This window comes from Solenopsis invicta, chromosome 1, assembly GCF_016802725.1.
Source record: "Solenopsis invicta isolate M01_SB chromosome 1, UNIL_Sinv_3.0, whole genome shotgun sequence".
NCBI classification, from domain to species: domain Eukaryota; kingdom Metazoa; phylum Arthropoda; class Insecta; order Hymenoptera; family Formicidae; genus Solenopsis; species Solenopsis invicta.
The window spans coordinates 27,802,662-27,818,454 of NC_052664.1; the positions used below are offsets into that span (position 1 = coordinate 27,802,662).

The 15,793-nt window shown below is 31.0% G+C and overlaps 1 protein-coding gene across 2 annotated transcripts in view; it reads left to right on the forward strand.

The window, feature by feature from the left end:
* Positions 1–15,793, forward strand: part of LOC105197592 (PH domain leucine-rich repeat-containing protein phosphatase 2) — a 77,902-nt gene that overhangs the window by 57,424 nt on the left and 4,685 nt on the right. For both annotated transcript variants that reach the window (XM_039449545.1, XM_039449587.1), the window contains exons 6-15: positions 2,278–2,435; positions 2,811–2,957; positions 10,485–10,632; positions 12,494–12,619; positions 12,800–12,953; positions 13,085–13,145; positions 13,495–13,749; positions 14,008–14,217; positions 14,494–14,656; positions 15,333–15,616. In XM_039449545.1, coding sequence (XP_039305479.1) covers positions 2,278–2,435; positions 2,811–2,957; positions 10,485–10,632; positions 12,494–12,619; positions 12,800–12,953; positions 13,085–13,145; positions 13,495–13,749; positions 14,008–14,217; positions 14,494–14,656; positions 15,333–15,616 — 1,706 coding nt within the window. The remainder of the gene's footprint in view (positions 1–2,277; positions 2,436–2,810; positions 2,958–10,484; positions 10,633–12,493; positions 12,620–12,799; positions 12,954–13,084; positions 13,146–13,494; positions 13,750–14,007; positions 14,218–14,493; positions 14,657–15,332; positions 15,617–15,793) is intronic.

Sequence of the window (15,793 nt, forward strand, 5' to 3'; positions counted from 1 at the left end):
TTCGATATTTATCTTCTCTGTGACGCTCTTAGAATTGACACGGTACATTAAAAATTAATCTGATTGGAAGAAATTATTGTTCTGATTTTAAATAATATTCTCAGCTGCAAATTAAAATTCTTTTTAGCTCTTGTTTCCTAAATGTAATAATGTAAAGTTTTTCACGTTCCTTTTTGTTATGATTTGGTGCGCGACGTTCTGCTTTCTAATGATACCGGTAGCGATTTTTCCGTCGTATTGTTTTAGGGAGGTCCGCGCGCGATCGCAGACGAATCTAACGCCGATAAGAAAGCTATGACTGACATCTTCATTGTTCGGATGAAAATCCGCCGCGGACAATGAGAGGCTATTCGTAGCCGGGGCAACGAGCAGAACAATACTTGTCGGCACAAATATTGCTCGTGCACCGCCGCTACTTTACGTCGGTTTCTTACAATGAAGTTCAGCAAGGTTGAATGCGTTATAATCTTCAGATTACTCAACGATAAAATGATCCAAATCGAGTTACAAAAAGTCTGTAAAAAGCGAAATGTAAACGCAGAATGAATTATTGTTGGCGCTAGCAAAAGCAAACAAAAATGAAACAATAATTAAATTGTTTGATGAGAAAATAAAAAAAAAGTATATTTTCTACAGTAAATTTTATTAGATTTATTTCTTTTTATTTATCACTTTATTTATATTTAAATTTACAAAGAACATATATATAAATAAATAATTTTATTTAATTAAATTAATTCTAATTAAATTAATTTAATTCTGTTTTGTTTATATTTAAATTTACAAAGGATGTAAATAAATAATTTTTATTTAATTAAATTGATTATAATTGGATTAATTTAATTTTGTTTTTACTCTCTTAATTACTTTCTACTTAATTTAAGCTGTATTTTTAATGGATCAGTTTATTATTAATTTAATATTTATTGATCTCAAATTTATTACAGAATTTGACTTGAAGAAGGATGAGATCATTATACAGACATAACATATCACATATTGTATAGAGTAATAAATTAACACACGTACAAGCAAATGAGAGAGAGATTACTAAAAGATTACAAATATATATATATTCTGACACAAATGCACACACACACACATACACACATCTACGTGTACCTCCATTGTGAAATTGTTTTATTTTATTGGGCGCATCATATATCACTCTATTTTTAGATTTGCGAGCTGTTCGTATTTGTACGCGATCCAATAATTGCGCTATGTCGATTGGCCGTTTTGTAATTTCGAATGCACAACTTTCAGAAGAACAAATCGAAACAACGTGACGAAATTACAATGTTAAAATTCGTTCGTTTGTTTCGTTTGAACGCCTGTTCCGACGAGAGCAATGCGCTCTATGTCTGATTAATCATCGCGTTTCATGGATATTGTTAAATTATTGATTCATTATTAAGCGATATCTCTCTCTCTCTCTCTCTCTCTCTCTCTCTCGTTTGTAGGCGTGCTAACGAATCGATCTGAACAAAACTATTGCTCCGTAATGTATGAAAAATCAACGATACGTCACTGAAGTCAACATTAACTAGAGAAGATAATACAATTTGCAATTTTAAAAGGTCAACGTACATTTAGCGAAATATAGAGATATAAAATTAATGCAAGGAATAAAAACGCAATTACAACATCCTCGTGAGCAAATTTGTAATTTGCCGTTACATTCTGCGAAGGTTATATAGTTTACACTTCGAGTACATTAAAATAAATTGTGATGAGTACATTAAAATAAATTGTGAATTTAATTAAATCGCACGGTAGCTCTCGATGCGAAACGCGTGTGATGTGCAAGAATATGCGGCATTACGGAAGATGGTGCATGTCGGAGATTTGATTGCTATCATGGAAGAGTGTGACTTTGACAGAGATGACACCATAGACACGGACTCCTTGGAGTTCGAGGTAAACGCGGCGCATCTAGTTTTACGATTGATAAAAATCGCAGTGATAATCTAGCTGTGCAATAATAATCTGTTTAACAGCGATCACTTTATTTGCCTGAAATAAATTTGTCTTTCTTACGAAATGGTGAAATTTTGTGATGCGATAAAGTTATCTTAATGGTGCATTACGCATATTTCTTAATAAAATTATATCGAGGATTTCTTGCAATAAAAACCGAAAAGAAATATTTTCATGCACTTTTATTTATTGATATTAACGTATATTTACGATATTATTTACCTTATTTATCTTTTATTATTTATATCTTGTTAAACATATTTATGATATTAATGCATCTCTTTCGTATTTTTACAGGCTACGCAGTTGTCGACATGCCCCAAAAAATTAGACTTGAGCAAGGCGGGTTTATCAAGAGTTCCCGACAGCGCAATTGCTTTTCCAGCAATAGAAGAGCTCGCGTTAGGATGCAACCAGTTCACTAACGTTGATAACAATCTGAAGCTACTGCATAGGTATACTTTTAAGTGTCCACATTAAATTGCTCCTATATTGAATAATTTTAATACTTACTTCGGTTCTTCCATTCGTTTTCCGTCACTTCTGATTTTTCTTCGATTATCGCGCGACGAATAAAAAACTAAGTAGTAACCGAATGCCCTCCGACTTCAGTAAGATTAATGAGAAAAAGAGCTGATAAGAAAGACAAAAGGAGAAATTAAATTAATTCTTGCGGAATATCGAGTAATTAGAGCGCGGATAGATGAACTCTCTTCTTTGATAAGAGCAAAGAAAAGCGCGTGAGTGTCCGACTGTATAAACGCGGCGAAACTGCGAGGAAACTTTAATTGGTAGTTAATTTGTACGTAACTCTTCATTTTCCTGCGCAGGTTTCCCAAACTTCATACCGTCCATTTGGAGAGCAACAATCTCCACAGAATCCCAAGAGAACTGCTGGAGCTGCCGGCGCTGACCTATCTTAATCTCTCCGACAACAAGATTGAGATAATTCCGAGTGACATCTGCCAACTAATCAAGTACGTGTATAATTTTATACTTACATATTCATCTATCTGCTCGTTTATTTGTGAGGAAAGTAGAAATTAGATTAAGAACGTTTTAGGTTTCGAACATTAGTTACAGTCATTGAAAAATCTGCAGGTTTTTTAGACTTTTTTTTTCTAATTAACAATAAAAGATTTTGGTCATAAATATCCGAATTTTATCCTTGAATCAGTTGTAAAAAAGAAGACAATGAAAAATTTTATTTATGATGACTTACTATATGTAGCAAAAGTTATCATATTTTGCAATTTTAAATAAAGAACTTTCAAAGAGAGTAAGTGGATTTTTGCACAAATATTTATTCGAATTTTGATAAGATTTGTAAAAAATTTGATTTGCTACTTATTGCTTATCAAATTTGCAAATAAATATTACAAAACGCAATTTTACTTAAAAACAAATAAAAACTTAAATAACTTTTAAGTCAATAAGAGAATTATGTTTAAATTTTATACAAATACTTAAACATAATATTAAAATAATTTGTGTAAAATAAGTTTTTAAATTTTTGTCAAGACTTTGAGATGTATATACGTATAGAAATGTAAAAAACAGTTTTTTTTTAGTAGAAAGAAGCATTGAAAAAAACGTGTTTTCTTTTTCATTGAAAAAATACAAGTTTGGTTTTTTTCTGGAAAATATAGCAACATGATGACACAAGTCACAAATAAATCGTAAATAACAAATCATACATATTCAATTGTTTTGAAGGAAGCTCGAGAACTAATATCTGTAGTAAAATTATCCAATACAGTAGAGCCTCCCATATCCGAAGTTCAATTATCCGAATACTTCAGTATCTAAAATTCCATTATCCGAATACTTAATATCCGAACGTTCTACTATTCGAATGGTATAACATACTATGAAATTAATTTCGTTTTTTTTTTACGTAAAGAATTTAAGTTTTTTTAAATATATGAAATCTTTTTTGTTAAAAATTTAAGTTTTTGTTTGAGTAAGTGAAATTTAATATAAAAACGTGTTTATTCTATTATCTGAACAATTTTGTCTCCCTATTATTTTGCATATGGAAGGCTCCACTGTATTCAATTTTTTTATGCATTTGAGTAATTTATTCCAATATATGCGAGTTTGTTTAATTCATTGATTGATCAATCGCATTATGCATAAATGCTCTTACAGAGCAACATTGCATTTGCGCACAATGTGATTAACCAATTGATGAATTAAAAAACTCGCCTTAAATGTATTTTTTGTAGTAAACTTTTAAACAATGGCTCGCATATGGCCATGTAAAAATATGTACAAAATACTTGTAAAATTTATTAAAATGTTTTTTTGAAGAATTTATCTGAAAATAGTAATTGCATAATATTATAGTCAATTTTAACATAATCTTGAAATAGTAATTTAATTTATCTTTTATTCAAATAATAAAAAAATATGAAAAGTTTATTTGTTGTAACCAAAATATAGATATTAAAAAATAAGTATCTGAAAAAAAAACAAAATTTTGAAAAAAGATGAGACTTGTGGTGTTTTTACAAAAGAACTTTTATTTTGTGAACAAAACACTTTTTTTACTTATTATATATCTTTATAGACACAGGCATCCTTCATAATTTCTTATTAAAACGAGGTCATTTCACTTATTTCTTCGTTAGTAGAAAAGATTTATGTGTACCAGATATGCAGTTATCTTAAAAATATTTAATCAGCATTATGTCACTTGTTACCTGTTTAAATTTGATAAAAAATTGTGATCGATAGCATTTCTTATCTTCAAGTGTTTTATATAAGAAAACATGCTCGTGATAATCGACTTCTTGAGACTCTCACGAATCTTTCTAATTATTTTTATTAATAATCGCTGAATTGAAATACCTATTTTATTAATCGGCATGGCGTATGAATTAATATGCGCGTGGCTTTTCCCTCTATACTACCTGATTTATACGCGTCAATCTAGGAGTACAATTAATTACCAACACATTAATCACGCGCACTATTGTCGATCAGTGTTGATAACAGGCTCGTATGGAAAATCAATGCGCGCCATAATGATCGAATAGCGCTGTTAATTCTCCGGTTTTCTAAAAAATGTACGACGATTGCCAATATTAGAATTCGAGAAACATATGATATCAATTAGAGAATTGTATAATGCATTACAATGCTTTTAGACCGTTCTGAAATGAGAATCACGTAATGAGAAATTAACGTATTGCAGATCAGTCAAAATGAGCGAATTATACAAGAATTTTTCATTTTTTAATCAGATAAATAATCTTTTGTGTTTGTAATTTACAATTTATTTTTAATTTTGTAATAATTTTTAAATTTTTATGAAAAACTAAATTACTATCTATCTAGATATATATATATAGATATCTAGATATATATATATCTAGATATATATATAGATTTCTCCAAAAATAAATTCTAAATATGTTTACTATTAAACGTGTTTTCTTTATTAAATAATTTTTTAATTATTAAGCAAAAATAAAAATAATTAAAAATGAAATTATAACAAGAAAAGGTCAATTATAGCGAGCAGAAAACCGATGTTATTTCTATGTAATTGATTTGTTTAAATACAGTCGGACGTTTTGGTTTAACTAAATTCTTCTCAGCCAAATTATTCAACAATTCTCAATTCTTTTTTACATTATTTAAGATAGTTAAAACTTTAGAAAATTCTCAAATTTTCTTTTAAATTCACTTTGACATTATTTAAGATAGTTAATTAAATATCAAACGTAATAAACCGTAATAAACATAATGATGTGGCTTATTACGTTTGATATTTAATTAACTATCTTAAATAATGTCAAAGTAAATTTAAAAGTAAATTTGAGAATTGTTTAATTAAAGTTTTAACTATTTTAAATAATGTAAAAGAAAATTTGAGAATTGTTTAATAATTTGTCTAAGGAGGGTTAGGTTAAACCGAAACGTCTGACTGTAATTAAACAAATCAATTACATACAAATAACATCAGTTGTCTGCTCGTTATAATTGACCTTTTCTTGTTATGATTTGCTTTTGCTACGTCAAGATAGATATAGAATTTGTTTAATTTAATTAAAAATGATTTATAAATTATGATAACGTAATACAATCTTTCTTCCACATTCCATCCATTCTACACAGATGATTTTAAACTCCATGATTTTTAATGCAACCTGTACTTAAAAATATTCTACATCGTTGAGTTTGAGCTACTAAAGAGATCCACATGAAGATACGATAGCTTCTTAGCGCCACGCAATTTTAGACAACGTAAAAATCTGATCTTGCAAGGGGGGAGGGAATGTACAATCGAGACGGAGATTACGTAAAGTTTCTCGAAAACCGCTTTCCACCGACCGGAAATGAGGACGACGGGGAGGAGGAACTACGGGGTGTGAACACGACGACGACGACGTCGCTGTACGCGCGCACACACGCATGGCAGGTAAAAGTGCTCCTCGCACAGGTTCGCCATCGGTGAACTCAAAGGCAAATTTGCGGAATTTAGTCTTGGTGATCATTACGGATAGGAGACACACACTCTCTCTCTCTCTCTCTCTCTGCCCCTCTCTTACTTTTTGCAAGGTATACATAGTTATTTAGATAAACGAAAATCTCCATTCAACCGCGCCATCATAAGTGATAATCGACTCAAGGTATAATATAGCTACAGCGCATATCCCTGACCCCCTTTTTCTAAATCTAAACGAAAGATCTGCATTATATGTGTTAGCAGATATATTTTGATGTACTTTTTAAAAAACGATATCCCTTATCTAAATTTCCAAGTATTATTTCCCTTACGTTCACCGCTAAGCGGTTTTTAATGCATTTTGCGAAGGTTGAAGTGGACCGCGTCTGTTTTCATACTTCACATTTAATTAAATCTACAAATCTACACCTGCTTTCAGGCGACCAAAGAACATTTCCATTTTCAAAGAATATATAAAGTTTTATAGCTGTCTCCGTTAAATTTTGTTTAACTACACTCGATTCTGCGTAAACCCGGGAAGAAATGTTCAGCTATATATTACATATATTAATACATGTGTATATTTGATACGTCCAGTTACGCACACATTAATAATATTACTAATAGCAAAATACTTATGTATATTTGATACATCCAGTTATACATATATTAATAATATTACTAATAGTAATATATTAATGCCGTCGGAAATTCAGAAATTACAAAGCAAACGTATGAAATTTATTCTTGTTTTTCTTACTCTTCACGCGCCGATGCTTCCGACTATGGATCGCAGCAGCGTAACGCAGCGCTTCTGGAAATTTACGTTCGTTTAAAGTGTGAGGACCTCGCGAGATCTAATTGTTCGGGATGAAGCACTCGGCAAGTACTTCACTCCGACATAAGTTCCATAGACATTCACCTCTTCTTGGCTCGCGTGCGCCGCCTGCCTGAGGTTTCCACCCGAGTCTCGCCGTCTCGCGCCACTGCCTCGGCGTACGACTACTCCTGCCGGTGTTGCCTAACCCCGCTCTCTTCTACCGCAAGAAGAGTCCGGCACTTTAAGGCAATTTTGCATGATTCACTTTCGACGATCGCGTCAAACGAAGCGCCGAAAACGAGGGAAAACCAAATCTGAATTTAAGATTATACGACTCCGCGCGCGATAACGCGGCTGCACCCGTCGTTCCAGGTATAATATAGTTGACCCAGATATGAGAACAAAAGGCTTCGAAAGATAAAGGATCTTACGAGGATCATGGAGACTTAAATCTTTATAGGTTTCTGGTATAATTGAATTCGCTTTTCACTTAAACACGTCCGTTGATAACGCATTTAATCCCTTTGTGTGCTGAAATCGTTTCGCCATTCGTATCATATAATAATGACATTATCTCGCTTATGAACAATTTGAATATCCAAAATAGTTCTGTATAATTATACGCATTAAAGCTCAAGTATCCAGAAATTATCCCGCGTCCCGGGGATATTTGGGTGCAGGTTTCCACCGGAGATCTGCCGCGGTGTGCATCGCGCATTATACTTCAAACGGTATAATTCGGGGGACGTTATTCACGCGGAATTAAGATATTATATGTAACAAGGATTTCACCGGCTTGTGTGTCGGCCATCGCTGGTGCATGTCCGGTCTAAGCCACGGCGCATTATCGCTCGGTCCCGCTTCGCACACCGCCGCGCCGCGGCAGACAATTTCTGTTCTGTTACATCAGAGTGGTCAGCCAACCCATCCTCGGTCTTCCCTCGCCACAAGACGGTATCCTCAAGAGAAATAAGTTTGCCTTTCGACCGACCTCTTTAGTCTTCGGAAGAGCCGCCGCGAGTGTGCATCTCCGGCCGCGAAAAGCCGCGGAGATCGCTTCCGAGTAGCCGCCCCGCGCCGCGTCGCCGGAAATCCCGTGGTCCGAGAAATACGGCGAAACTTTTCGAACGAGGATCGGGACGATCGCGATTGCCTGGATCCTTAAAGATTGCCGTGGGATTAAAATTCAAAATTGGATCGTCGAATCATAAAAGTCTAATGGTCTTGCCACGCAATATATTTTACGTGTTCGGTGGTGAAAGTTGCGTGCGCGGTGTATGATTCGCAATTCACAAAAAAATTCACCTCGTAAAGTGAGAATGTCGCTCGCAACGAGGACGTAATATCCTTTGCGATGAGTCAAGATATTCCAGGACTCCGCAGCATTCGAAAGGAATGCAATATTGGAAAAAGTCGTCGATATACAAGAAATTTTTAACATCTGTACAATATATAGCGTTGTATTTTATTTATATAACACGCGTCTTTATTCAATTCAAATAACTCTACAACATGTCACAGCAATTAATATAATTAAATAAATTATGCCAGATACTAGATAAGACAGTAGCGAAGAGTTTAAATATTTAATTGTTTGTCCGCACAATATATAATGCATAATTAAAATGGCAATGAAAGAAAAGAATTCGCAAAAAATAGCTACGTATGAAACGAGTGTGCTTTAAACAATATTGCTTGATGATAGCAATCGTATCTGCCAAGCGTACCAAAGAAAGTACTTCATGTACTTGAACACTGCCTCGCTCTTGAACGAACGTGTGCGCAGCAACATCAAAAATCAACAAGTGCCAAGCCAGGTGAGAAACTAGTGCGCGTTGTATTGTAAAATAATGTGGCAATAGCTTCGTGAAGCGAACGTTGTTAACGTTCAAATAATGCAAGAAAAAACCATTTTGAATGAGGTATCTAAAAATGTAACTAAATACAGACTTAAAAATAATTCATGGGCATTAAAATAATTATGAAAGACGTTCAAACGTGGTGAGCAATGCTGTAAAAGTTTTGACATTTCAGCAACCAATTTGAGCGTCCTATATAACAAATTTAACGGTCATAATTAATTTAATGGTAATGAAATTATTTTTAGACCAGTATCCAGTTAAACTGTTAAATATTCTCAGGTAGCAAAACTGTTCTTCGTATTCATTTGCAATTATTATTTAATAACGTAATAATTCTTTAATCTTCTATTTTTTTAATAATCTGTAATTACCTTTTATCACGAACAATTGTTTCTGAGATTATTTATTAATATTTATTTATTACTTAATTATAGAAAAATATAAAATACTTTGTAATTGTGAATATTTATAGATATTTGTGTAAGCTTTTTTCTAAATGTTTAACAGTTTGTTTCCTTTTTTGTATTACTAAGGATATAATGTTTTAAATACTTCTCTGAAACTATTTTAATTTGCGAGATAGAATTTTTAAATTTTTAATTGTTCGTATTACAAAGGTTAAAGAATCAATTATAAGATGTTCTAATAATTATAAATAATGTTTATTTAAAAAATATCAAAACAGAAAAAGATGTAAAAACAAAAAAAATTGTGGAGCACGTTATACAAAATTGGTTTAAACGATAGAATAAAAAGATCAAAATTGTTAGATTAAATACGTTTATTGATAAGAACCATCACTGCTTTGATGGTAAAAATCGAAAGTCTGTCCGATGACACAGATGCTTACTGCAACGAAGGTTTTCACTATAATTCGAAACTTTCTACTCAAGTGCACATCCTGTGGGCGGCTCGCTCGTTTAGGTTCACCGACTCGCGTGTCCGAAGCTTCGGGATACAATTCACAGTAGCTAAAAACTGCACTGTTACTACATCGCAAAAACTCTAATTTAATATGAATGAAGTTTTTCAGATAGATTCTTCTTTTAATAAAGAAACGGCTAAAAATTTAAAATAATTTACTACTATTCTGCAAAGATAAACGAGGAAAACGAAACGAATCTACTTTTAATGAAACAAATAAATAAACAAACTTATTTAAATATAAAAAGAATGTAAATAAAAAGTATCTTTATTATCTACACACATTAATTAAAGTCAAGTTGAACTCTTAGATTCTTAAATTATAATTAAAAATGATACTAATATCAATATTTTCTAAATAATGTTTTTGAAGCAGCTTGTTAATTTATTTAAAGTATAATCTTTGTTTATTAAACATAATTACGTAACATCAACGTTGCAGTTTGAAAGAGTTGATCCTTGACCGTAATGGCATCAAGGATCTACCGGACGAAGTGACACGGCTGAGAAACCTGAGGAATATTTCCCTCGTCGGAAATTTACTCAACACCGTACCATCCTTTTTCAATATGCGAGCTCTCGCTCTGACAGTAAGTTAGAATATATTTTCTTATATAATATAATAAATACTTGATAATCAATGGTAGTATTGAAAACACTTAAAATGATTTATTACACTAAAAAAAAAATTAATTAAATTAATCTGAAATATATGTATGTGTGTATGTTTATACGTATACAAACAACCTGACAGGTGAAAAACAAATGATTCATAATTTTCATTAAATTAATCAGATAAACTGTTTTTTTCTTTCTCGTTGAGATAATTACACAAATTTGATTGCATGTATTCTGATTTCGATTATATATTACACTGAAAAAAAATCTAATAGCATAAATTAGAAATCTGATAAATTCAAGTTTACTGTATGTCTGTTTCTAGTGGAATAAAAAATTCTTATAGGAATTATCAGATTTTTTAACTAATTTTTGAATAGAATTAAAAATTGTACGTCAAGACACATCTCTTGTTTGATTTCGTCTCTGAACCAAATTTTAGGAATTCGTAAAAGAAATCATTTTATTAGAATATCTGTGAGAAATCTCATAATGCTACATCTTTTATTTTACTGTATACCGTTTTTCTTTTTACGTGAAATAGAACGCCGTCCATCTGATACGCGGCGGTGCCGCGTACTGCTATAGTATTCAGAATTCTTACAAATTCAACCAGAAAGTGTTAACTAAATCCTTATAGTTATCATATCTAAATATTCTGGATTACAAATCAAAATATTTGATTGTAATAACCAAAAATTCTGTTTATTTTTACCAAAATTTAACAAAATATATCTTGTTGATTCAACCATGATTGTTTTTTTTCCGTTCATAAAAATTGTACAAGATAAAATGTAAATTGATAAATTGTGACAAAAACATGATTTTCTTTAAACAGCTGTTTAATACAGAAAACGTTTAAAAATTTAGAGAAAACACACGTGTTCACGCGCACACTTATATATTATACATACATAGTAGAATTTATTGAGTACATAAAAAAATTACAAGTAAATCAACAATGTTTCAAATAGATTATGGGAAGAACAATGAAGTGTGGAAACTTTGTAAAAGATATCAAATACGTGAATCCTGAGCGGCTTTTATTGATCCGCTATATCCGACCTTGAACTTAACTATTCACACGTGTCTAACGCTTATCGTTTTACGTTATCATTTTACTACTGAATATACATATTATTGATTATACATGCTAGATAAAAATATGTTTTGTTTGTGCATGTGGATGTTGCTTTTATATTAATAATATCTAAGGAATTAGTTTGTTAATATTTTTTAACTTCTTCGAACATACATATACGCGTGATATTATTAATAACCAAATCAATTTTTTTAATATAAAGAACTTGTAAAGAATCTAAACTTTTTTATATAAAAAATGATGATGTCATTAAATAAAGAAATATTCTTAAAAAATTCACTGTGTAATTAGTTTCTTTCAAATTTTATAAAATTTTATCAAATGAGGAAATTACTCTTCTTTAATCAAAACATTATTTGTATTAGCAGATTTATACACACATATGTATATTTGAGAACAATAAAACGTTAAAACAATTATATTACTATTTCTGAAAACAATTATGAAAAAATGTCTATTAAGTTGAAATGTTTTCTGAAAATAAAATTTAATATTCTAATGTATATAGAGGTTTTCATACACCTATAAAGAGTTTTTAACTTTGATTTCATTTTAATACACGGATAAATTCTTTTGTTTAAAAAAAACCACATAGCAGTTTTAAGTATAACTTAATTATAACTTCATTTGTTATATAAAATCTAGATTCTTTGAATTTTATAAATTATGGTTCCCCAAAATGTTTGTAAAATTTTTGAAGATATTTTATTTATTTATATGATAATCCGCAGGATGTTCTGTCAAAGACAGATCATGGAAAATCTTACAAGGATGAAAAAATCATTCATAGCAATTTGCACAAGATAAATTTACGGAACAATCAGTTGAAAGGAAATATAATTTTGGGAAATTACGGCGTAAGTTTATATCTGCAACGAAATTTTTATTTTACTCAATTTTCGTATATTTGTTTATTTACTAATTTACATAATAATATATAATAAAAAATGTCTTTCTGAAAAAAAAAAAAGATTAATAAATAATTAATATCAAAGTAATTTGATACTCAATATATTTCTTTCTTTTCACGAACTAAGAATTTGACGCATCTGGACTTGAGCGAAAATAGCATTGAAAAATTGGACATCAGTGCTCTGCAAGAATTGAGAAGTGTACGTTGTGGGCGAAATTATTTAACGGAATTAACTCTTTGCGGCCGAAATCTTGTATCGCTTATTGCAGGAAACAATAGTGAGTATAAACTTTAACATGCATTATGTAATAATATGTATGCACTTTTTATTAATTATTCAATATATCCAGAGAGAATTAAAAAACAAAATTAGAGGAATTAAATAAAATTAAAAATGATTTTTTTACAGGAATAAAAAAACTAACTGTCGAACCTGTGCCAACTAATCTGGAGCATCTAGATGTTTCGTAGTGAGTGAATGCAATATAGATTAATACATCAATATCAGTAGTAAATTCAAAAATTATGTAATACTAACTATTAACTATTCTTAAAAGTTATTAATAACTCTATTTATATATGTAATGTATTTATGTTTTTTTTTTTAGTTTTTATTCGAGCTCTTTAATTTTAAGATTATTTAGGATGATTATTTAAAAATAATATACATTATAATGCGCTGTTTAATAATATTTAAACATATTTTAACAAATTGTTTAATATATTTCTAATAATATATTAGAAGATTGAGAGAATGTGTACGTTTTATTTTATTTATTTTTGTTTTACATGAAACGTTTTCTTTCTCTTGTCTCTCAGCAACAATTTAGATACGTTACCAGAATGGACGACTGAAGTGCCAGCATTGCGAGTCCTTTTCGCTTCACACAACGCTCTCACGGCTCTCCCGGACAGGTTATTGTCGCAACCTTCAAGACTAGAAGTTCTTCATCTTCCTCACAATCGACTACAAGCACTACCACCACCCAGGAGACCACTGAATATCGTCCATTTAACTCTTCAGGGCAATATGTTGACCACGTTGCCAACTAGTTTTTTCGCGAACACAGAGAAGTGAGATACATCAATTATACTGCATATAATAATCCAAATTTTGTTAATAAATAAATTTATTTTTGTTTTAAAATTGTGGCAATAAGAACAAGTAATAAGGATAGTAACATTTTACTTTTTTTATTTACACAATAGTTAAATCAAATCTAAATGTGTTCTTATATATATATATTTAAATGTCGAAAATGAAGTTGCCGCGTTCCGTTCATCGTAAATATTTTGAATGCAATGGAATTTAGACTTTGAATTCTTTTTCAGGATGAAAGTTTTGAATCTCTCCAACAATCGGCTCTCCGAACTTCCGTATCGCGAAGAGGCCGGAAAAATTCACCAGGGATCGCACACCTTGGAGAAATTATATGTCACTGCAAATTGTCTGACTGATACCGCTCTGGATGCTCTCGCGAAGTTCACATCTTTGAGAATTCTTCATATCGCTTACAACACCCTGGACACGCTTCCGGAAAGGTGAGGCTGTATATTCTCATTCTTTATAAAGAATAAATGGAAGGACAATGATAATTCTATATCGGCTATCAGATACTAAATAATGAACGCAATATATACAATATATATAGATTATTCGAGAGAAGAAAAACCATTTTATATATATAATTATATTTATACCATTAAGATATTTATATTTGATTACATATAAACTTTTTTTTATCTAAATATGTAAAGATAAGATTTGAAATAATTTTATAAAATGCTTGCCATTAAAATTGATGCAAAATTCTCCAGTTGCATAGCTGCGTGGGGCGACCTAGAAGAACTAGTGTTGTCCGGAAACCGATTGCAGTACCTTCCAGACAACGTGGCAAATCTGCGACACTTGCGCGTGCTGCGCGTACATTCTAATCGACTATTAACATGTCCCACCTTCAGTAGAACAGCATCCTTGAAGGTAAGATTCTAGAAACGCGTATGAGTGTCATTCATGGGATTCACGAGATATGTAATGAGAGTTTGAATTGCAATTCAAATTCTCATTACATTCTCCGTTTACTTAAGAAAAAAAAAACGTTATTTATTAAATCTCAAGGATGTTAGTAGTTAATTCTCAGTATTTATATAGAGTCGATTTAAGAAGCGAAAGAATTTTAATAATCGGTTCTTTACTATGATAAATGTAGATATAAAATATAAGACAAGAATATATAAATATGTTTTATGAATGCGTAAAAGTAAAAAGGCTAATTAAAATACGTAAAAGTATATGAAAGTTTTAAATATTTTTCTCCTATATTTCTATTTTTCTCATTTCATTTTACTACTTAAACCACGAAAAATTATTATTATTTATAATTGAATTTATTATCAACATTTTTAATTTTTTGTAAAATATATGTTTTCCACAAAATAATTCTGATTCCATAAAATAATTCTAAAGCAGCGTATAAATATATTTCATGAAACTACAATATTTGGAGTGTGTTTTATACATAAATAAATAAATTGTATAAATAACTTGTGTCAACGGAGAAAAAAAATATAAAAATGCAAAGGGCACAAAAATATCAATAATACATTCAACGCAACGTTATGGAACGCAACGAAATAAAAATAGTTATCTCGTCCAGGTGTTGGATCTGGCGCACAATCAGTTGGACAGGGTAAATCTGGCAACACTAGTACCACCTCAACTGCAATTTCTCGATATATCCTGCAACTCCCGACTGCACGTGGACCCGCGACAGTTTCAGGACTACAGATCCCAAAGACCGATATCTTTGGTCGATGTGTCTGGACAGAACAGACCCAGTCTGCCTTCTCATCCACATCAACAAGAAATCGTCGCAGCGGAGAAGAGCACCGAACAACCATGGCGATTGGGTTTTTCGGAAACGGCGGGTTCGCGTGAAAAGTAAGAACATTATTTATATGCATCTGTTTCTTCAAAATAGATAAATAAACAATTGTAAAGAGATAGATAAAAAGACATTTTTTTTTTCTTTATTAAAAGAAGTTTATTTTTATGACAAAAATTACAACATCCATCTTCTAAGCAGAAAAAATTTTTATAGAAATATCAAAAAATGTG